The 23937-nt window shown below is 34.7% G+C and overlaps 1 protein-coding gene across 10 annotated transcripts in view; it reads right to left on the bottom strand.

Moving 5' to 3' along the window:
• The window catches only part of LOC129808740 (forkhead box protein P1), a 228377-nt gene that overhangs the window by 11745 nt on the left and 192695 nt on the right, over positions 1-23937 (bottom strand). For 5 of the 10 annotated variants that reach the window (XM_055858545.1, XM_055858548.1, XM_055858550.1 and 2 more), the window contains 8 exons: positions 21852-22095; positions 21491-21789; positions 16059-16389; positions 12328-12733; positions 11921-12234; positions 11756-11800; positions 8792-8868; positions 8607-8708 (listed from right to left, as the gene is read on the bottom strand). In XM_055858545.1, coding sequence (XP_055714520.1) covers positions 8607-8708; positions 8792-8868; positions 11756-11800; positions 11921-12234; positions 12328-12733; positions 16059-16389; positions 21491-21789; positions 21852-22095 — 1818 coding nt within the window. Of the gene's footprint in view, positions 1-7890; positions 8115-8606; positions 8709-8791; positions 8869-11755; positions 11801-11920; positions 12235-12327; positions 12734-16058; positions 16390-21490; positions 21790-21851; positions 22096-23937 lie in introns of all 10 variants that reach the window. The other 5 variants (XM_055858549.1, XM_055858554.1, XM_055858553.1 and 2 more) reach the window with 3 other exon arrangements.

Here is a 23937-nt window from a genome sequence, read left to right as displayed (position 1 = left end):
TTTTTTCATTTGACGTTTGTTCGGTTTTATAAGTTCTTGGGCACACCTTTGATTCAAGGGATAACAGAGTACATCAGCAAAATAGGCCACGCCCCTCTGAGATTCAGGATAATTTAAGACAGTGTCCCTGAACTGATTTTATCCCAGTTTTTTTTTTTCAGAGCCAGTAGTTGCCTATCACAATCCATGTTTTTTATTTTTTGTTTTATTTTTTATATGTAAAAAAATAAAACATCCATAGAAATTAATACCTAGGGGAAACTGGGGCACCACCAAACACGGGGTACCACCAAACACTAATTTTTATTTCTAAACTACTTGGACTATCTCGACCATTCCTTCAGTGGACGAGCATCCCTATAGTGCCTATAAATTCCTATAGGTCCTATCGTCTGAAGTCGAATATCCGATTAAAAATTCGCAGTGTTTGGTGGTGCCCCAGTTTCCCCTAAGTCATCAAACAATAAAATCACTATCAGATAAATAGGTACATTTATTTTATTTTTTAAATAAAACAATTTAAAATATTTAAGAAGATATTGTGTGATTGGTACTCAATACCCAAGGTGTTTACATTCACACTTCACCTCCCTATAAGGTGAATCACTAAATGCATTTTTTAGGTTATGGGTCAAATTTCTTCCGAAACACATTCCGAAGAATAAGAAGAAGAATGAAAAAATATCATTTGACAATTCCGAATAATTACTGTGATTCTCTTATTTTCACAGCTATTGTAATCGACCGATTTGATCAATTGTCTTTATTAATAGTACGAAATATTTCTGATTTCATAAAATTACCTTCATAAAACACAATTCTCAATAAAAACAACATTTTTTAAGCAACTTATACTACGGTGCGACTCTGATACCTTTCTGTATTGTAAAAGTGATGGATTATTTTTGCTGTAAGTGTGTCGTTTGGTCACAAAATGATTGCACCCAGGATTGTTTTGAGACACTTCGGAAGAAATTTACAGGTAATTAGAGGATTTGCTTCGAATGCTGCAACAGAAAAGACTTTCCTGTATGACGGATCAGTGTGTAAAATGATAAAATTGGGGGGATTCCTGCTGCTTGTTCAGTGTGAAGATTTTGGTATTGTTGCATTATACAAATACTACAGGAGGACACAGGCATCGATCTTCGATGCCTTCTACATGCTTCAGACCTAAGTCAAAGGAACTGCTGCCATTGAGTGTTTGGAATTCATCAGTACAGCAGACATTGCACATTTGCGACATGTTAGTAGGAACGTGGTATTTTTCAATAATAAGAATCATAGAAGTAGAGCTCCCACGGGTTGGATTTCCAAATTTGATCAGCAAATATATAACCAGCAAATAATTCGAGTTGATCAGTAAAAAATAAAAAATAATCAACAAAAAATTAAAAATGGTCAGTAAAAAAAAAAAATGGTCAGTAAAGTATGAAAAGTTAATGAAATCCCGCTTGGTTAGTTTTCTGACCAAACAGAAGTTTCTATCGGAGCATCAATTTGGCTTTAGAGAGGGAATGGGATGTGAGCAGGCTTTGGAGTCGTTTATCTGTAGGATTTCTCAAAATTTGAATGAGGGAAGAACAGTTGCGGCACTCTTTTTAGATGTTTGTAAGGCCTTCGACACGGTCAATCATGTCCTACTCCTGGAAAAAATGTTTGCTCTCGGGGTGCGGGGCACTGTGTATGAATGGTTTGGATCTTATCTTGCAGATAGAAAGCAGTATGTCAGGATTGGCTCGGATTTAAGTAGTTACCGTAGCATAGAGTCTGGAGTGCCTCAGGGCTCCATCTTGGGTCCCATTCTGTTTATTATATATATTAATGATTTACATGACGTGGGTTTGCGGGGAATCCCGACCACTTACGCTGATGATCTGGCCATTACTTATTCCGGTTCTAATGTGGACTCGGTTGTGAAGGATATGGAGGGGGACTTGGTCAGGGTGAAGCAATGGTTCGACCAACATTTGATGCTGTTAAGTCAAAAGTCTCGGTGCATGTTTTTCTCGTTAAGGGGATCTCCTGAGACTCCGGAGCTTCGTTCACATTCTGTGAGTTGTATCCCGGGTCCTGACGGGGACAGGAGGGACTGTGGGCCGGCTTGTTTTGCATTAGAAAGGGTTCCGGTATTCAGATATCTGGGTTTGAATTTGGACCAGTCATTAAGCTGGAAGGAGCACATAGACGAGTTGCGGTCTCATCTAAAACTTTCAATGAGATTCTGCTTTAGACTTAGAGGTACCTGTCCTAGAGATGTATTAAGGTCATATTATCATGCTATGGTGCAGTCGAAGTTACAGTATGCTCTTCCTTTTTGGGGTTCTGCCTACCCTACCCACCTGCGAGGTCTGTATGCGGGGCAACGTATGATCCTAAGAATTATGTCTTTTAGGAAAAGATTTGAAAGTGCCACACCACTGTTTATGAACTGGGGAATTTTTACCCTGAGAGCTCTTTACGTCTATCGAACTATGAGAGTATTTTTCTATAGAAGTGGGCAGAGGGTGATTAGACCGCGTAATGCACTTCGTCTACGAGAGATTTATGTGGTGCCCAGACCTAGAAAAGAATTTTTCAAACATTCTTTCTCTTATTGTGCTCCTAAAATCGCAAAAACCTTATTGATGATGCATGGTGGCACCTCTGTCTCGTTTAATGACTTAAGGAGATTTCTGTTGAGAACTTCGGAACCTCTTATGAATATGATGCTGATCTAAAGACCTGTTTTTAAATTTTTTTTTTTTTTTTTGACAACCTCTCACGCCTCGACCTTTCCTTTGCTTTTTTTGTTTGATTTTTTTCTCATGTATTTTTTCTTTCTCTTTGACTTTCTTCTTTTGTTTTTGTTTTTGGTGGACGCTGAAATTTCATAGTGGCGATTAGGCTGTGAAACGGATTTTGTACCGTGACTTCACTCTCAGGTGCCTTTATCTGATTGGGGGTGGTCCTTTAAGGAGACAATCTGCTGAACATACGATGGTGTTCAATGGCCTGGCCCGTAGGCCGTTGCTGGAGTGGGATCTCTCTCTTCCGGCTTCACCGGTTTCTCTGGTTCCACATCTTTGTGAAGCTCAGGCCTGCGACAGTTGGGTCTGACTTTTTGTCTCCGGGAATCTCTCCTTTTCATTTCTTGGTGGGCAGTGTTGATGCGGTGCGTCATCCTAAGTACCCATCTATTCGCGGCTGTTTTTAAGGTTGCCTACTTTTTTTTTATCTTCTCATACTTGTTAGTTAAAAGTAGTATTAGCTCTAGCTAACAAAGTCGCTTGACATCAAACATTTTTTCATTATTTTTTTTTATTATTATTATTAGTATTCGTCACACGCGGGCGATTGCCCAAATGGCTGACAGTTCCTACGAGCTAGCCAGAAAAAAGAAATTTTATTTTTTTTTTCTTCTCTCAATGCGTTCTGCAAGTTTTGCATATAAAAGCAGCATTCGAACGGTATATTAACTAAATAAATTAAAATTGTAAAGTAATTATGATCATCCTATGGATGTATGGCATATACAACCTGAGAAGGAGTTTTCCACCGTTTTCACTCTGGAGTAGGTTGGTAACCAACGCTTAGACGGCGGTGGCCGCAGAAAAATATTTGCAATTTTAATTATTTATGTATCGCAGAGCATTGATGACAATAAATCTATCTATCTATCTATCTAAAAGAAGATATGGTTAGTAAAAAATTAAAAATGAGCAGTAAAAATATTCGAGTTGATCAGCAAAAAATTAAAAATGAGCAGCAGAAAAAAATTAAAAATGAGCAGTAAAAAGATAAAAGTGGTCAGCAAAAAATTAAATATGATCAGTAGAAATATTCGCATTGATCAGTAAAATATTAAAAAGTGGTCAGAAAAAAATTAAAAGTGATCAGTAAAAAATAAAAATCGTCCAGTAAAAAATTAAAAGTGAACAGTAAGAATCTAAAAGTAATCAGTAAAAAATACAAATTGATCAGTAAAAATTTAAAAATGAGCAGTAAAAGATAAAAATTGAACAGTAAAATATTAAAAGTGAACAGTAAAAAATTGAATGTGATCAGTAAAAAAATAAAAGTGGTCAGTAAAACATTAAATGTGGTCAGTAAATAATTAAAAGTGGCCAGTAAAAATTTAAGAGTGAGTGATCAGTAAGAAATTAAAATTGGTCAATAAAAAAATAAAATCGGTCAGTAAAAATATAAATTGGTCAGCAAAGAATAAAAAGCCAGTGATAATCCTAAATCAGCTTATAGAGGTGCATTTCCTTCGAGATCGGAAATTTTCTTTTTCTTCCATTTTTTTTACACTTGTTTTTCCCAGTTTTTTCTTTGGAATCTTTGTCTTCGGTAACTTTTGTTTTTTTGAAAACTTTGTCTTTGGAAATCTTGTCTTTCATACATTTTTCACAATTTTCATAAATTTTGTCTGTAACATTTTGTCTGTGCACAAGCATATTTTATAACTTTTCAAAAATTTCCCTTTTGTCAAAAAATTTTCATTTGCCCCAAAGGACGAAACTAAAAACTTCCCAAAACACTGAGAATTTCCCTTTGCCCCAATGTTAAAAACTAAAAATTTCCCAAAATACAGAAAATTTCCCTTTGCCCCAAAGGACGAAACAAAAATTTCCCAAAACACTGAGAATTTCCCTCTGCCCTGATCACTTTTTATTTTCTACTGATCAAATTTTCTTTTTTACTGATTATTTTTAGTTTTTTACTCGCCACTTTTTATTTTTTACTAAGCACATTTTATATTAACTGCTAATTTTTAACTTTTTACTGACTACTTTTTATTTTCCACTGACCACTTTATTTTCTACTGACCACTTTTGATTTTTGCTGATCAAACTACTGCAGATCAACAGGAAGATGATTAACAAAAATATCGAGATGTCTTCAAGTGCAAATATATGTAGAGACAACTGATATGTACAATAAATGTAAAGAAGAAAGAAATAAAGTCGTTCATATCTTTAAATTTTCTTCTTTTATTTAACTTCGACTTTCGACTCTTTTAAAGTTCAAGATAATTTTTCCCTCGTCTTCGTACGCGTTCACCCAAATCTCGAAATCCTATTTTCCTAACGACCCCCTTGACTTTCTTCAGATTTTTTTTTCTCGCGAAACTTAAAATCATTAAATGTGTTTAATTTTAGACTAGAGTATGTGTGATGCGAATATCTTTCATTTTTTATCCATAAATTTGTACCCAGTTTGTATGCAAATCAAAAATGAAGGGAGAATCACACCACGCATAAGCTATAGCAACCCCAAGGAGCATTTATCGCCATAAATGAGTAGAGATGTCTGACATCTATACGAAAATTATGGCGAAGACTTTATAAATTTCTTCTATATAACCGTATAAAAGAGGCCCATATTCGGGTGAATGGGGAATTTTTACATCCGAAATATAACAATTTTCTATTTTAGATATAATCACGGCATTATGTTCGGTAAAGTGTATCGATTATGACTGAATAAAAAATAATCACTCTGTAATACCAATATTATAACTATCGACTGAAGAACTGTCATTTCTTGTCCATTTTCCTTTAAGGCTTGCTCAAATATTTTGCTCAAATGAATAATTATTTATCCTCAACGATTCAGTCACATTTTTTGTGCCTCTTGCACTTTTATCGCGTATGAAAGTTTAATGCAATAACTGTTTTGCGTTCGAGACTAAAATATTAGTGAACAAAATTTCATTCCTGACTTGAAATTCTTAAGGGAAAGCTGAGAAATTAAATAACACAAAATTGAATAAATTTATTGCTTTTTACATTACATCATTCAAAAAAGTTATGGTTATCAAATTTTTACTGGGTGAATTGATAGAATACAGCCCTTTAAACACTAATCTGGACAAATATCAATGCACTGCAATGTGTTGTGCATCATTTTTCCATTAATTTGAGTTTGGCTTCGCCAATTTTCTGTATTTTTCCACGCCATTATTTTCTTTTTGTTCCGATAAAATAAAATCAAGACATTCTAACCCGAATAAGTAAGAAAAGCAGAAAATAAAACACCTTTATATATTTTAGTGATTATATTTGCAAGATGTCGTATATCATATTTACTTTGTAGACTTCTTACATCATTAATATCACTACACAGCAAAAATATCAAAACACTGAAAAATTATGCTTTTGATGAACTTTTTCTGCATTCTGAGCTCTGATTCTGCAATTTGATTTCACGGCAAATGACTGAAAGCTGTCCTAACGCTTGTACTTGCGGTACACTGCAATTAAAGGAAGAAAATATTAGCTCTCACAAACGAATTGTTAATTCACTATTTTTCCATCATTTGCACTTACTTTGTAAAATTTAATCCCTTCTATCCATATACTCGATTTTTCTGCATACGCTGGCGCACTTCATGACTCTAATTAATGTGAGACATCACTTTTTTTACAAATCTTCACTCGCAGATGAACTTCTGCTTAGTAAACAAAGTAGAATTTGACAATCTGGCAGCGTCATACAAAAAGAAGACAAGTTGTATATAACTTGTGTCTTTTATGGAACAAATGTAACTAAAATATATCAGAACATGATGTTCATACAATTTCACGACATTATGTGAACATAGGTATGAATATGTAAGATAAATATACTTTAGAAATATTTGACATAGTTTTATACATTTTCACTCAAAAATAGATTATATTATGACTTGTTTATAGATCAAAAATATTTGGTCGTAATTTTAAGGGAAAATAACAATATTTTAACTGGAATTTATCAAACAAAATGTATTATTTGTATTAATAGAAAATAACTGATATTTTCTATACATTTTTTAGTTAAGTTATTTTTCTGGCATTCAACGCACATAATTTTCAGATAATTTTCATCCATTGCATTCATACATTATATTTTTAAGAAATAGCTCGATTACGCTGAAAATATGTTGGTTACATTTGAGACATACATTATTTGGATATCAAATGCCCCTTGGGACCTTACTCTGAATTTTTATTTGGCGCCATCCGAAATTTCGGATCCCGCCAAACCCGAGTAGCCATTTTGATGACGTAGATAGTCTCACTGTGACGTCGCTGATTTTAGTGATTCACCTTATAAGGAGGTGAAGTGAGAATGTAAACACCTTGCTCAATACCACTAATATTTAATGCCTTTGGGGTATTCAATTTATCTGGGAGGAGGGGAGAGGGCATTCAGTTGGTCAAGTGGTACAGCAGTTGCTCTATGATTGAAGTGTCCCGAGTTCGAATCCCCTTTAGTGCTATGCCACCATTTTGTCATTATTAAAATGCCATTGATATTCAAATTGATTGGTACTCAATACCATTAATTTAATGTCACTGGTATTCAGTGCAATTGGTAGTTAATTCAACTGGTATTCACCTCAATACCATTAATTTTCAATCCCACTTTATGTTTTTCAATACCATGGCTTGGTATTCAATACCACTTGATATTTATTAAAATTCCTGGTATTGGAATTTTGAGGTCATTTATTTGCAGAATTGAGTGGATTATACTTTAGCTTACTTAGTTTAGAGATTGAGATTTAAAAAAGTAAAAGAAAAAAGAACAAAAACAAAAAATAATAATAATTTTAAAATTGAAAAATAAAAATTATTTACAAATATACAATATATATATATATATATTTAGATATATATTGAGCGTGATGAAATTGATGGTATACCACGCAAAGGGTGGGACTTGGGGGGTCTATGTTGTCACAGGGCTGGGTCAAGGGGGTACAAAAGGGGGAGGTGTTTTTTTTTTTTTAAATTTTATTATGTGTGTGTTTGTGTGTACATGTGTGTGTGTGTGTGAAAGAGTGAATAAGAGAGAGAGAGAGAGAGAGAGAATAGAGATTTTTGTGAGAGTGAGAGAGAGAGAGAGAGGGACACGTACCCAATGGTGGGTGCTGCACAAGATTGATGGTTGGCGTTTGATGTTGGTGGCGTTGGCGTAGGTGACATGGCGCCACCAGCGGCAGCAATTGATGTGACAGCCGTTGAGCACCTCTGTGGGCGTCTCTTGTAAAATTCAACCTCATCCACGGTCCAAACCGCTCCCTTAACATTTTCAACCCGCATAAAACACTTGTGCAGCGACAAGTTATGACGCACAGCATTCTACAATTGTATTTGGGCTATTGGTTTTTTCCTTTCTTCTTCTTCTTCTTCTTCATCTTCTTTTCAAATTCATTTTACAAAACAAAACATAAAAAAAATAGCTTTTTTCCATAGAAAAAAAAAATAAAGGAAATTTTCACAAAAAAAGGTTTTCCATCAAAAACAGAAAAATTTTAATAAAAAAAAAATAAACCAACCAACTTAAAAAAACATTTAAGCCAAGACACCCTTATGAAACGTCGTTTTAGTCAGGACACCATTGTACGTTAGAGACACTTTTTCACCATATTCTCGATCCCCCCATAGAGTCTGGACTAAGCAGGAAGTATCCCAACAAGAGAGAGTACCCTTATATGACATCTTTCATTTTTACCCCATTTTTTTTTTAAATAAATTACTTTTATTATTCGGCCTAGAGAAATTTGCTAGAGTGAGAGAGAGAGAGAGAGACGGGGATCGGTGGAAAGGATGTAATTTAGCTGTGACACATACCTTCCACGTAGCTGCATTTCGGCGGAAGTAGCAGAAGGTGTTTTGGAACCAATTGTAGATCTCATTGAGTGTCAATTGTTTGTCCGGTGATTCAATTATTGACTATTTGTCAAAAATATTGTAGAATTATTATTGAAAAAACCTCAATAATTTTGTTTTTGTGGTATTTTAGTCAAGACACTCACCTGACGAATTAGAGATGCATAGGTAAATGGTGGTCTCACGTCGGCATTCTTATAGAATTCGCGATTTCGTTGTATTTCTGCAAGAAAAAAAAAACAAGAGAAAACAAATACAAATTACAATTTATAGGGGTTAGGATTACACTTTTAGTAGGTTTAATTCTACACTTAATTCTTTAGAGGCTTAGGGGAAATTGGGGTAAAAAGTCACAAATTGAAAAATTCAAAATTCAATATCTTCCAAGGTAAAAGAGATAGCAGTTTCAAATTTTTTGCATAGATAGCCTCCATACACTGAGAAAAAAAAGAGGGTGCGATTAACATTTTTTCCTCATAACATTAACCCTTTTTAGGTGTAAAAATATATCAACATTTTTTAATGTTAATTTTACACCTTTTTAAGGGTAAAAAGGATAAAATTAACATGAAAAAAGGATAACTTTAACCCCTAATACACCTAAAAAGGGTATTATTTACACCGATTTCGGATCAATACTGCAGGGTAAAATTAACATTTCTGGAATGTTAATTTAACTTTTTCGGATTTCTCTCAGTGTAGACCTTCTTCAATGTTGTAAGTTTGTTAGAATTCGAACAAGGAATTTATAAAATAAAAACTATTAAAATTTTTAGCCCTATTTTTGAAATATTACGTGTGATTCATAACAATCTCACTTACTATAATCCTGATAAAATTTCATGTCCTTCGATCGGCCCCAACTAAAACTAAACTTGACTAAAAACCGTTCCCGTCCGTCCGTCCGGCCGCTCTTTGGAGCTTAATAGCTCCCAAACTAATACGGTCTTCAGACCAAAGACTTAGCTATATGGCTTAACTATTATAATTCCTTATCAGTCAAGATTATTTTGGAAAATTTAACTTAGGATTGGATCATTAAGGACAAATGATCTATTAGATTCAGAGAGAGCAATAAAATTGGTTGCTTTTTAAGATTCTGAGACATTTGGGAAGTAGGTTAAACATCTAGTCTGAAGACCGCATAAGAAAGATAGCGACTTGCGGTTTTCGGCAAAGGCTATATATCGGGTGAAAATTGCAACTTGATCCTCCACCCCTCCTCCCGCCATTTTGAAGACCCCCATTTTTTTGTTTTCTCAATAGCACCATCCCTATCGCATCGATCGGGCTGAAATTTTAGTATGTTATAGCTGGGCCCAAGACCTTTCGATCGATACCAAACTTAAGGTCCCCCGACCCCCCCCAGACTAGCTAGAAGGGGTCCAAAAATTCAATTTTCAAACAGTCATATCTCCAGTTCTAATTATCGGATTTAGAAAAATTTTGATGAAATCTGACCTTGTCAGATCGGACCCAAATTTTGGATTTTGTCCCGTCCGTCCGTCCATCGTATAACCACTTCTGGAGCGAGAACGGAAAGAGATATGGGCGGCTAGAACTAGGTGATGTCAGATCCACCACCCAAATTTTGTTTTCTCAATAACTCAGCCCCTATAGGATCGATCGAGCTGAAATTTTAGTATGTTATAGCTGGGCCCAAGACCTTTCGATCGATACCAAACTTAAGGTCCCCCGACCCCCCCCCAGACTAGCTAGAAGGGGTCAAAAATTCAATTTTCAAACAGTCATATCTCCAGTTCTAATTATCGGATTTAGAAAAATTTTGGTGTTTTGGAAAGCCCTCGTGGAGTACTACAACTTTTGTGACATCACAATTTCATCGGATTTAAAAGTAAGTCCGATTAATCGAAAAATCAATTTTCGATTAATCGATCTCGAATATTTCGAAAACTAAATGATGCTTTTTCACTAAATTTTAGTGTGTTTTAGCTGAGGTCGAGGCCTTTCTAACGGTGGGTCGCACTCCTCCCTCGATGGTCCCTGACCCGAGCTATAGCCCAAAAATGTCATGCCCGGACTGCATTTTTTTGTGTTTATGAAGGGATTTCGATGAAATTTTAGTATATATTGTGTCTGAGAGTAAGATTTTTTCTAATAATTTTCTATTATCGTTCTCTAGGATTTTCCACCGAACCGAGGTCGAGGCCTTTCTAACGGTGGGTCGCACTCCTCCCTCAATGGTCCCTGACCCGAGCTATAGCCCAAAAATGTCATGCCCGGACTGCATTTTTGGTGTTTCTGAAGGGATTTCGATGAAATTTTTCGCCTATGTTGCGTCTGAGAGCAAGATTTTTTCTAATAATTTTCTATTATCGTTCTCTAGGATTTTCCACCGAACTTTCGATATTTACAACAGGAGTTTTCTAACTTAAATCTCAGGAAAAATTACCCCACTGAAGTGTTCAGATTTCCCAAAAGGATCCCTTTAAATTCCTTTTGGGAAATTTTCCTTAAAAAATCCCTCGGAAAATTTGGCTAGTGCCAAGTGAATTCCCGATGAATTCAAGGGTAAATTTTATAGGGAAATTGCTACCGGCGTTCTTGGGGATTTAAAGGGAAAATTTCCTATAAATTTTCCTAGAAAAAGTCTTCGAATTTTCTAGATCATTCTCGAGGATTTTCCAGGGAAAATTGAAGGGAAAATTCTCTCCATAAGAGGAAAATTCCTACCGGAGATACATGAAAATTTCCTGGGGGAGTTCAGGGGAAATACTGGGAGAAATTCTGTTAAAGTTAAGCTTATACTTCGGGCGAGATCTCTTTCAGATAGAGTGAACTCTATTTACAAAAAATGTACAGCAATAAATTTCCAATGAAAATATGTCATCTAGGTATTTTTATAAATTCACAGGAGCCCGTAATAAAGAGAAACAAAATGTGATAGTTTTACCTCATTCCTGATACTATTTGCCCCAGTATTTTTGAGAATCATCACAAAATTACCTTTTAGTCAATCGGCTCGATAAATGTATTTCTTTACAAAATAGAGAAAAATAGGTAGCTCGTAAAAAATATAAAATATCCGTTTTGTGACTTTTTGCCCCAGTCTCCCCTATTTATTAAAGATTTATTAAAGATAGAGGCACCTTGTTGAACATCTAGTCCGGCCCTTTCCAGCATATAGGGCAGTCCTTTTATTTTATTTTTTTTTTAAGAAAAAGAGGTGTATCATTGTGTGCATGGTATCAATGGGATTTTTATTAGTACACAATTATTTTGTTTTGACTCTTATTTTAAGTAAGGACACTAACCTCCAGCCAGTGATAGGGTTGATTTGTCCGTGATACGCCTACGAATGGGTCCAATGGCATTTGGGGCTGAATGGGTGGTAGGAGACCTAATTGGCATTGATGAGATGGCATTTGGGATTGTAGGTGAGCAATGGGTAAATTTGGGTGCTTCTGCAATGGTACCAAGTTGTTTGGATATGTGCAAATGATGCATCATGGCCTGCAGTCTGTCCCTCTCCTTCTGCAAATGTATCTCAAGTTGAGATACCACCTGCATCTGGACCCGAACCTGTGCCGTCGATCGATCATCGAGGCAATGTTCCGAGTTCAGGTGCCTAAAAACAAATTGGAATAGGAATAGGATTCAAAAAAAAAAAATCGTATTGATTATAATTTTATTTAAAGCGATGGTACAAACCCAAACTCACTTGGTAAATGTTGGTAAATCATCAAAGATCACTTCACATCCTGGCCATTTGCACATCCCATGCCCATATAGGGGATGTCCTGAATTTTTTTCATCTGATGCCAGGTCCCTGGATGTTCGATCTTCAGTTAGGATATTGCCAGATGATAAATTTGATCCCATTAGGGCATTTGCCAGTTCATCACGTCGATTGATGTAGATTGAATTGAGCAATGTGGCAAATTTATCACCAGCTTCCTGGCCTGTCGTCTGTTCATCTGGATTTTCAGGCACAATTGATTGTGTGTCAGTTGGTGCCTCACCATCATCTGTCCCATTGAACATCTTGGCATAGAGACCACCAATCGGACGATTTTCCTGACTTTCCACTTTCCACGGACTTCCACTGTCACGATTGTTTATCAGACCTTTTGAGAATCACAGAATGATTTATTTATTTATTACTAAATTATATTTTTACCAGGGAGTTCCGGCTTGAGTGACAATTCTTTCAAAGCAGAATTCTCCCCATGTTTATTTAATTTAATTATTTTTAAATTTATTTTGGAAATACATTAACAAAAGAAAAAAAAGACAAGATCGATATAGACTGTGATAGATCTTTGGAATAATCTTCTTAGGGGAATGTCCTAGGACTTTTTCACAGGAAAGACTGTGAAATTTTTGTATACACTGAGAAAAAAAAAAGATGGTGCGATTAACATTTTTTTCCTCAGAAATTTAACACTTTTTAGGTATAAAAATATATCAAAATTTTTTAATGTTAATTTTACATCTTATTAAGGGTAAAATTAACATGAAAAAGGGATAACTTTAACCCCTAACACTGGGAGAAATCCGAAAAAGTTAAAATAAGATTCCGGAAATGTTAATTTTACCCTGCAGTATTGATCCGAAATCGGTGTAAATAATACCCTTTTTAGGTGTATTAGGGGTTAAAGTTATCCTTTTTTCATGTTAATTTTACCCATTTTACCCTTAAAAAGGTGTAAAATTAACATTAAAAAATGTTGATATATTTTTACACCTAAAAAGTGTTAATGCTATGACGAAAAAATGTTAATCGCACCCTCTTTTTTTCTCAGTGTAGGAATGTCCTAGGATTTTTTCACAGGAAAGACTGTGAAATTTTTGTATACACTGAGAAAAAAAAAGATGGTGCGATTAACATTTTTTTCCTCAGAAATTTAACACTTTTTAGGTATAAAAATATATCAACATTTTTTAATGTTAATTTTACATCTTATTAAGGGTAAAATTAACATGAAAAAAGGGTACCTTTAACCCCTAACACTGGGAGAAATACGAAAAAGTTAAAATAACATTGCATGAAAACGGTGTAAATATGACCCTTTTTGGGTGTATTAGGGGTTAAATTAACCCTTTTTCATCTTAATTTTACCCTTAAAAAGGTGTAAAATTAACATTAAAAAATGTTGATATATTTTTACACCTAAAAAGTGTTAATGTTACGAGGAAAAAAAGTTAATCGCACCCTCTTTTTTTTCTCAGTGAATACACCTAAAAAGGGTAATATCTACACCGATTTCGGATCAATACTGCAGGGTAAAATTAACATTTCCTGAATGTTATTTTAACTTTTTCGGAATTCTCTCAGTGTAGGGTTTTTTTTTCCACGATTACACAATGAGATATTTCTTGACTGGACTTGAGGTATTACTAGACCGGACTGTATCTTTGGTTCCTATTAACCGATTTTGATGAAATTTTAGTATGTTGCAGGGGAGGGGAAGACCTTTCCAATGACGGGTCATACTAGTCCCTCTGTCTTTCCTGACCCGAGCTCCAATGAGATATTTCTTGATCTGATTTGAGGTATTACTAGACCGGACTGTATCTTTGGTTCCTATTAACCGATTTTGATGAAATTTTAGCATGTTGCAGGAGAGGGTAAGACCATTCCAATAATGGCCCATACTAGTCCCTCTGTCTTTCCTGACCCGAGCTACAGTGAGATATTTCTTGACCGGACTTAAGGTATTAATAGACCGGACTGTATCTTTGGTTCCTATTAACCGATTTTGATGAAATTTTAGTATGTTGCAGGGGAGGGGATGACCTTTCCAATGACGGGTCATACTAGTCCCTCTGTCTTTCCTGACCCGAGCTCCAATGAGATATTTCTTGATCGGATTTGAGGTATTACTAGACCGGACTGTATCTTTGGTTCCTATTAACCGATTTTGATGAAATTTTAGTATGTTGCAGGGGAGGGTATGACCTTTCCAATGACGGGTCATACTAGTCCATCTGTCTTTCCTGACCCGAGCTACAGTGAGATATTTCTTGATCGGATTTGAGGTATTACTAGACCGGACTGTATCTTTGGTTCCTATTAACCGATTTTGATGAAATTTTAGTATGTTGCAGGGGAGGGGATGACCTTTCCAATGACGGGTCATACTAGTCCCTCTGTCTTTCCTGACCCGAGCTACAGTGAGATATTTCTTGACCGGACTTAAGGTATTAATAGACCGGACTGTATCTTTGGTTCCTATTAACCGATTTTGATGAAATTTTAGTATGTTGCAGGGGAGGGGATGACCTTTCCAATGACGGGTCATACTAGTCCCTCTGTCTTTCCTGACCCGAGCTCCAATGAGATATTTCTTGATCGGATTTGAGGTATTACTAGACCGGACTGTATCTTTGGTTCCTATTAACCGATTTTGATGAAATTTTAGTATGTTGCAGGGGAGGGGATGACCTTCCCAATGACGGGTCATACTAGTCCATCTGTCTTTCCTGACCCGAGCTCCAATGAGACATTTCTTGATCGGATTTGAGGTATTACTAGACCGGACTGTATTTTTGGTTTCTATTAACCGATTTTGATGAAATTTTAGTATGTTGCAGGGGAGGGGAAGACCTTTCCAATGATGGGTCATACTAGTCCATCGGACTACCCTGATCCGATCTAAAGGCTTTCCAAGGGCAAATCGAATGCCTCCGGAGGTCTCCCTTCTATACCTAACTTCACTGTCCTCTATAGACCTTTATTAATTGTTAATATATTTCCAAAATTTCAATGCTGTGTCCAAGAAAATTGCAACTATGACCACACCAAATTATATCCTTTCTTTGCGGACGCTCAATTGCAATTAACTTGAGGCACAACTTTTCAACGTTCAATGGATATTTTCTTATGATTCTTTTTTTCAATTCTTGTTCTTTTTTTGTTGCTTAAAAAAATAATTTGTAATTTCAAAAAAAATAAAAATAAAAATAATAGAAAATAAATTCAAGACCCCAAGTCATTTTGCCCGCAAAAAAAGGATATTGTTTTGGTGTTTTTTTGTTTTTTTTTTGAAATATCTTAAATTGTTGTAGTCATCTACAAAATTTAACCAATCAACTCTTACCTTTACAATAGATCTCTAACCGGCTAAAATTTTGTTTTTGACATTTACTTCTATATTTATTTATTTATTTATAATTTTTTTGTTGTAGTAGATTTCATTTTAGATTTATTTGTTGTAGTCAAAAGAAATATTTGTTGATTATCTTGAGGTCTTGAATTTAAGATCTTTCATCAATTATATATTTTCAAAATGTTAATTAGTTATCTGAAAATTTGATTTTAAGTCAAAATACTTTTTTTTTTGAAAAAGACAAAAAAGCACAAGAGAAAGCAAGAAATATCCAGAGTGTTGATTGATGATTAATTGGGTTAGAGAAGATGGGGGTTGTAGGTTGTAGTCAACAACAAACCTTGCTGTGGCATCAAAAATGGCTGCAAACTCATACCCTGATGTACCAAATATTGCCTCTGTATTATCTGCAATTGTTGTATAAGTTCTTGTTGTTGTAGTACAAGTTGTTGCTGAATTGTTGTTGTTGTGGTTGTTGTTGATGTTTCTGATGATGATGTTGTATAGATACCAGTTGTTTTACTCTTTCTCGTGGGTGATACTTTGTCCTGTTGCATAAAATGGGTCTGCTGCAGAAGATTCATTTGCAATTGCTCCTGTAGTTGTTGCATATTGGCCTCCAGTTGTTTACGTTGAACGTCAAATTGTGTAGGTGGACGCGGTGGTTGATGCTATTAGATATTTTGTTGTTTTTCTTTTGTTTTTATAATTTTTCGTCAAAGAATTTCAAAGGAAAATGGAGTAGATAGGATATATCGTCGGTTGGATCAACAGTTGTGGTAACTAAGGGATTCTAATACGGAATTTAAGGAACCTTAGGAAACCTTAGGGACCCTATAGGGGCTTCAGACCTAAGGCTTAGCCATATAGCTTAATTGCTCTACACTTTCTTATCAGTCAAGATTTTTTGGAAAATTTTAACTTAGGATTCGACTATTAAAAGCAATAAAATTGGTTGGTATTTATTTGGGATTCTGAGACCTTCGAAAACTGGGCTAAACATGGCTAAACTTCTAAGTCTGAAGAACACTTTTATACGGGCTTCAGACCTAAGGCTTAGCTATCTGGCTTAACTCCTCTAATTCCTCATCAAGTATGATTTTTTAGGAAATTGTTGTTTAGGATTAAATATTAAAAGATTAAATATTTTTAAAAAAAATCAATAAAGTTGCTTGTTATTAAGATTTTTGAGATCTTCGGGAACTGGGCTAAACCTCCAGTCTGAAGTCGGCCTTAGGGTCAGTGTGAATCTATTTGGGCCCTTAGGGAATCCATACTTCCTGGGGCCGTATCCTCCAGACGTGAGAGTTTTATTTTGTGGAAAAAGCCAACTCTCCGTGTGGAACTCGTCTATTTGGTATCCACGATATTTTCCATTGGAAATTTTCTCATTAAAAAAACCGGTGAGAATTCTCGAGTGGTATTCCCGGTGAGATTTTGATTAATTTAAGGTAAAGTACCCTGTAGTCGGCCGGTGTCTCAACTCGACCGATTTGACATTATAAGGTGTATTATATTATATATAACGTAAATCAGTGAAAATTTCATAGAAATTGACTATAATACGTTAAAAAAATTGTTAAATAATTCAACTGGTCGAGTTAAGGAACTGGCCGACTAGAAGGTACTTTACCTTACATAGAAAATAAGCAAATAAATTAAAATATCGCGTTTTTTAAAGTTTTAAATGTTTTTTAAATGATTATTTCACTTAATAAATACAATTTACGTATATTTATAATAAATTTCAATGTAGTTTTTTCCTTAAAAAAAAACTGTGCAGGAATTTCGAACTTTTTTTCTATTTGATTTTGATACCAATCATTTTCCAAATTGTTTATTATTTTTTTTTATATTACAGTAGGACCTCGATAAAGTCAACTAAACATTTCCAGGCCTGTTGACTCATCTGGAGTCCGGAAAAAATTGTTAAAATGTGAAATATTGATATAAAGGGGTATTTTTTATGTTTGTACACTGAGAAAAAAAAGAGGGTGCGAATAACATTTTTTCCTCGTAACTTTAACATTTTTAGGTGTAAAAATATATCAACATTTTTTAATGTTAATTTTACACCTTATTACGGGTAAAATTAACATGAAAAAAGGTACCTTTAACCCCCAATATACCTAAAAAGGGTAATATTTACACCGATTTCGGATCAATACTGCAGGGTAAAATTAACATTTCCGGAATGTTATTTTGACTTTTTCGGATTTCTCTCAGTGATAAATAAAAGATTGTAACAATATTATTTAACCCTTTAACGACGAGACACTTTTTATGGACTGAAAATCTACAATAAAAATTAAACTGATGAACATAATCAATGATAAGTTTTACATTTAACCTTGGAAAGTCCAACAGAGTCTCATTCGGTGTATTTTGTGCTTCTATGGACAATAGGGACAAAAATAGCCCAAACATTTAAGTAATTTTTCTGACAATACCAATGAATTATATTTTTCGCTTTAATGAAAAATATTACGTATGAGTATTCTAGTTTTTATTGCCAAAAGGGTTTTGATAAAAAAAAATTGGAAGTATAAAAAATAAATAAAATAAATTATGAATTTGATAATTTAAAAATTCGCCATTTTTCAGCTTAAATATTTACAACATATCAAATAGCTAGAGACTTGCAAAAAATATTCTAGATTCCTTCAACCTTCTACTTTACATTGTACATAAATTATTGTACATAATTTTTGGAGAATTTTCTCGCCTTTCTAACAAACTCAAAATCATCAAAATCGGATTTAAATTGGATTTATGGTGAATTTTCCAGTGAAACGTTGCAAAAAAGCTTCTAATGCTCCCTCAAGAAGTATTTCCTTCAATTTTCAATCATTTTTCCGACCCTGTTTTTCAAAGAAAAGCTCATCTGGTTTCTTACGTGTCTTTTACAGAATTTTCTCAGCTTCCTAGGAAACTCAAAATCATCAAAATCGGATTTTAATTGGATTTATGGTGAATTTTCCAGTGAAACCTTGCAAAAAAGCTTCTAATGCTCCCTCAAGAAGTATTTCCTTCAATTTTCAATCATTTTTCCGACCCTCTTTTTCAAGAAAAGCTCATCTGGTTTCTTACGTATCTTTTACAGAATTTTCTCAGCTTCCTAGGAAACCCAAAATCATCAAAATCGGACTTAAATTGGATTTATGGTGAATTTTCCAGTGAAACGTTGCAAAAAAGCTTCTAATGCTCCCTCAAGAAGTATTTCCTTCAATTTTCAATCATTTTTCCGACCCTCTTTTTCAAGAAAAGCTCATCTGGTTTCTTACGTATCTTTTACAGAATTTTCTCAGCTTCCTAGGAAACCCAAAATCATCAAAATCGGACTTAAATTGGATTTATGGTGAATTTTCCAGTGAAACGTTGCAAAAAAGCTTCTAATGCTCCCTCAAGAAGTATTTCCTTCAATTTTCAATCATTTTTCCGACCCTCTTTTTCAAGAAAAGCTCATCTGGTTTCTTACGTATCTTTTACAGAATTTTCTCAGCTTCCTAGGAAACCCAAAATCATCAAAATCGGACTTAAATTGGATTTATGGTGAATTTTCCAGTGAAACGTTGCAAAAAAGCTTCTAATGCTCCCTCAAGAAGTATTTCCTTCAATTTTCAATCATTTTTCCGACCCTCTTTTTCAAAGAAAAGCTCATCTGGTTTCTTACGTATCTTTTACAGAATTTTCTCAGCTTCCTAGGAAACCCAAAATCATCAAAATCGGACTTAAATTGGATTTATGGTGAATTTTCCAGTGAAACCTTGCAAAAAAGCTTCTAATGCTCCCTCAAGAAGTATTTCCTTCAATTTTCAATCATTTTTCCGACCCGGTTTTTCAAAGAAAAGCTCATCTGGTTTCTTACGTATCTTTTACAGAATTTTCTCAGCTTCCTAGGAAACCCAAAATCATCAAAATCGGACTTAAATTGGATTTATGGTGAATTTTCCAGTGAAACGTTGCAAAAAAGCTTCTAATGCTCCCTCAAGAAGTATTTCCTTCAATTTTCAATCATTTTTCCGACCCTCTTTTTCAAGAAAAGCTCATCTGGTTTCTTACGTATCTTTTACAGAATTTTCTCAGCTTCCTAGGAAACCCAAAATCATCAAAATCGGACTTAAATTGGATTTATGGTGAATTTTCCAGTGAAACGTTGCAAAAAAGCTTCTAATGCTCCCTCAAGAAGTATTTCCTTCAATTTTCAATCATTTTTCCGACCCTCTTTTTCAAAGAAAAGCTCATCTGGTTTCTTACGTATCTTTTACAGAATTTTCTCAGCTTCCTAGGAAACCCAAAATCATCAAAATCGGACTTAAATTGGATTTATGGTGAATTTTCCAGTGAAACCTTGCAAAAAAGCTTCTAATGCTCCCTCAAGAAGTATTTCCTTCAATTTTCAATCATTTTTCCGACCCGGTTTTTCAAAGAAAAGCTCATCTGGTTTCTTACGTGTCTTTTATAGAATTTTCTCAGCTTCCTAGCAAACCCAAAATCATCAAAATCGGATTTAAATTGAATTTATGGTGAATTTTTTAGCAAGACCTTGCAATAAGCTTCAAAATCTCCATTTAGGACAAATTTCTTTCAATTTTCAATGCTTTTCCTGATCCAGTTTTTCAAAGAAAAGCTCACTTGGTTCCTTACGTGTCTTACAGAGAATCTTCTCAGCTTTCTAACAAACTTAAAATCATCAAAATCGGACTTAAATTAGATTTATGTTGAACATTTGAGCAAGACCTTGCAATAAGTTTCAAAATCTCCATTTAGAACAAATTTCATTCAATTTTCAATCATTTTCCTGACACTGTTTTTCAAAGAAAAGCTCAATTGATTCTTTAAGTGTCTTTTAGAGAATTTTCTCAGCTTCCTAGGAAACCCAAAATCATCAAAATCGGATTTTAATTGGATTTATGGTGAATTTTTTAGCAAGACCTTGCAATAAGCTTCAAAATCTCCATTTAGGACAAATTTCTTTCAATTTTCAATGCTTTTCCTGACCCTGTTTCTCAAAGAAAAGCTCACTTGGTACCTGACGCGTCTTATAGAGAATCTTCTCAGCTTTCTAACAAACTTAAAATCATCAAAATCGGACTTAAATTGGATTTATGTTGAACATTTGAGCAAGACCTTGCAATAAGCTTCAAAATCTCCATTTAGAACAAATTTCTTTCAATTTTCAATCATTTTTCCTGACACTGTCTTTCAAGGAAAAGCTCCCTTGGTTCCTTACGTGTCTTATAGAGATTTTTTTCAGTTTTATAACAAACTCAAAATCATCAAAATCTGATTTAAATTCAATTTATGGTGAATTTTCCAGTGAAACCTTCCAATAAGCTTCTAAAGCTCCATATAGAACAAATTTCTTTCAATTTTGAATGCTTTTCCTGACCCTGTTTCTCAAAGGAAAGCTCACTGGGTTCCTTACGTGTCTTGTTGAGACGTCTTTGTATAATTATGTACAGACATAAAGTAAAAAAAAATATTTTCTTTATGGGACACCGGTGTACCAATCGTCCTTAAAGGGTTAATTCATTGAATTTATAATTACTTCAGTATTGAGTGTTTTTTGCGACAAAAAACAGCGCGCGGAATGTAAAAAAAAAAACGATTTCCACAAGGAGTTCCACACGAAAATCTCACCTGATTCTCTCTGATTTTCGTTGATACGGAGAGTGGTAAGGTTGGAAAAATAGGAGAAAGTGTCACGGAGAGAAATCTTCTCTCGTAAAGTAGAGGATACGGGGGTCCTGGATCATTTGGGGACCTTACCATATAGAAGGTATGATGCTTCATTAGCTGCTGGAGTTGCGTGGGCGTGAAGACGTGCTGCTGAAGTAGTTGCTGCATCTGAAAGTGTTGCTGTTGCTGCTGCAGACGCGTCTGCAAAATGTGCTGTGGATGGGGCCTTGGAGACTTTCTGGACACTTCTGTCCGTTGCATGGCATCGTCTTCGGGGGGAACTGTTGTACCTGGTGATCCACGTGAGTCCACACTTCGACTTGTGTCCAGGTAGAACTTTGTCTCTTCGTTGGTCGTTTCAACTTGTCCACTGGATTCGTCGCCGTTGGCTATTTGTTTGTTTTTCTTTTTTTTAAAAAAATTCAAAAGAAATAAATAAGGATTGCCTTACCTGTTTGTGAATCTTTGGGTGGTTGTTGGGGTGATTTAGTGTCACAGGTTGAATTATTTGTAGCACCAATGTGATCCATGCAGTCGTCATTTGAATTAGTTGTTGGTGTTTGGGGCACATTGAGGTAGCCAGATGTTGTTAGATTTAATTCCAAATCAATACCACGATCAACCACCTCAAGTCTATGCCATGATTCATCCATTTCCATCTGACGTTCCTTGAGAACGCGCTCGAGGGTGGCATTCTGTTTACAAAAAAACAAAAAGAAACCAAAAAACAATTAGTAGGGTAAAGTGTATAATTTGGAATTAGTGTTACAATTTGGACAATTTGCCGGTACAATTTGGACATGGCTTTTTTCTTGATAAATACAGTACAAAATTTGGTTTTAAGCACAAGGAACCAAATTATAAAACTAAAGCATTAAAAATATACAAATAAAAATGAAGCACTAAATTTATCGAGACAAAAAGCCCTGTCCAAATTGTACCACTTTACCCTACTTCTTTTATTTAACGTTTTCTTTTAAAAAAAAACAAACTCAAAAACAGCCAAATTGCAAAGTAGGACTACTTTAGTCCCACCATCAAAGTGGAAAATCTATCATTTTCCATTAAACTCCATCTCCCTGCTCCTTATGCATTTTCCCGCCGGAAAATAGCAGCATCAGAGCCCCATGATTTACATCCAACACATGAGTTTTTCCCCAAATGCTTCTTCAATACATTTTTCCTCAAGTAAACGGCTGGGACGTGTTCAAACGATAGTCGTTAGGATGAATAAAAAGGCATTTCACTTGCCCAATAATCGACTTTTTTTTTTCCTCTAAAGTTTTCCTCCTTCCCCCTCTCCTCCCCTAACATTTACAATATTTTACAGCAAAGAAAAAAAAACAACATCCAACAAATAAATTTTCGCAAAAGACTCTCACAAGAAAAGGGGTACCTTAAATCTCAAAAAAAAATTTAGACAGGCAATAAAATGTCTATTTTATACATCTGACAATTGCTGACTGAAACGACGATATCGTCAATTTTTCTTTAATTGATCTTCTGTCTATAATTTTTTTTAAATATAATTTCCAAACACAATTGATGCAAATTTTCATTTTAGTCAAAATGAGGTGGAATTTGGTGAAAATTTGGTGGGAAAAACACCAACATAGGGTGGAAAATGTTGCTTTTACCACTCAACCCGACGGCAGTGGAAAATGCACTGGGGAAAAGCAAAATTTTCCCCTCTATTGCCTTTTGGTAAGATGAGAAAATCCTCAATTGGGTGCATTTTATCCGAGAAAATTCACCGAAAATACATCTTGGAAGAAAATTGACCGGAAAACTTATCGAAAATTAAAGAAAATTCCTATTAAGAAAGGTTTAGAAGATTATTACAAGGTTTCACTGGAAAATTCACCTTAAATCCAATTTAAGTCCGATTTTGATGATTTTAGGTTTGTTAGAAAGCTGAGAAAATTCTCTAAAAGAGTCGTAAGGAACCAAGTGAGCTTTTCTTGGAAAAACACGGTCAGGAAAAGCGTTCAAAAGTGAAAGAAATTTGTTCTAAATGGGGCTTTTGAAGCTTATCACAAGGTCTTTTTCAAATATTCAACATAAATCCAATTTAAGTCTGATTTTGATGATTTTAAGTTTGTTAGAAAGCTGAGAAGATTCTCTATAAGACACGTAAGGAACCAAGTGAGCTTTTTTTTTGAAAAACAGGGTCAGGAAAATGATTGAAAATTGATAGAAATTGCTCTTAGGGAGCTTTAGAAGCTAATTGCAAGGTTTCACTGGAAAATTCACCTTAAATCCAATTTAAGTCCGATTTTGATGATTTTGGGTTTTTTTGAAAGCTGAGAAAATTCTCTAAAAGACCCGTAAGGAACCAAGTGAGCTTTTCTTGGAAAAACAGGGTCAGGAAAAACGTTCAAAAGTGAAAGAAATTTGTTCTAAATGAGGCTTTTGAAGCTTATCACAAGGTCTTTTTCAAACATTCACCATAAATCCAATTTAAATCCGATTTTGATGATTTTGAATTTCTTAGAAAGTTGAGAAAATTCTATAAAAGACAGACAATGAACTAAGTG

This window comes from Phlebotomus papatasi, chromosome 5 (assembly GCF_024763615.1).
Source record: "Phlebotomus papatasi isolate M1 chromosome 5, Ppap_2.1, whole genome shotgun sequence".
In the NCBI taxonomy this organism is placed as follows: domain Eukaryota; kingdom Metazoa; phylum Arthropoda; class Insecta; order Diptera; family Psychodidae; genus Phlebotomus; species Phlebotomus papatasi.
The sequence above is the reverse complement of the archived record's forward strand: the minus strand, read 5'-3'. Positions and strand labels throughout refer to the sequence as shown.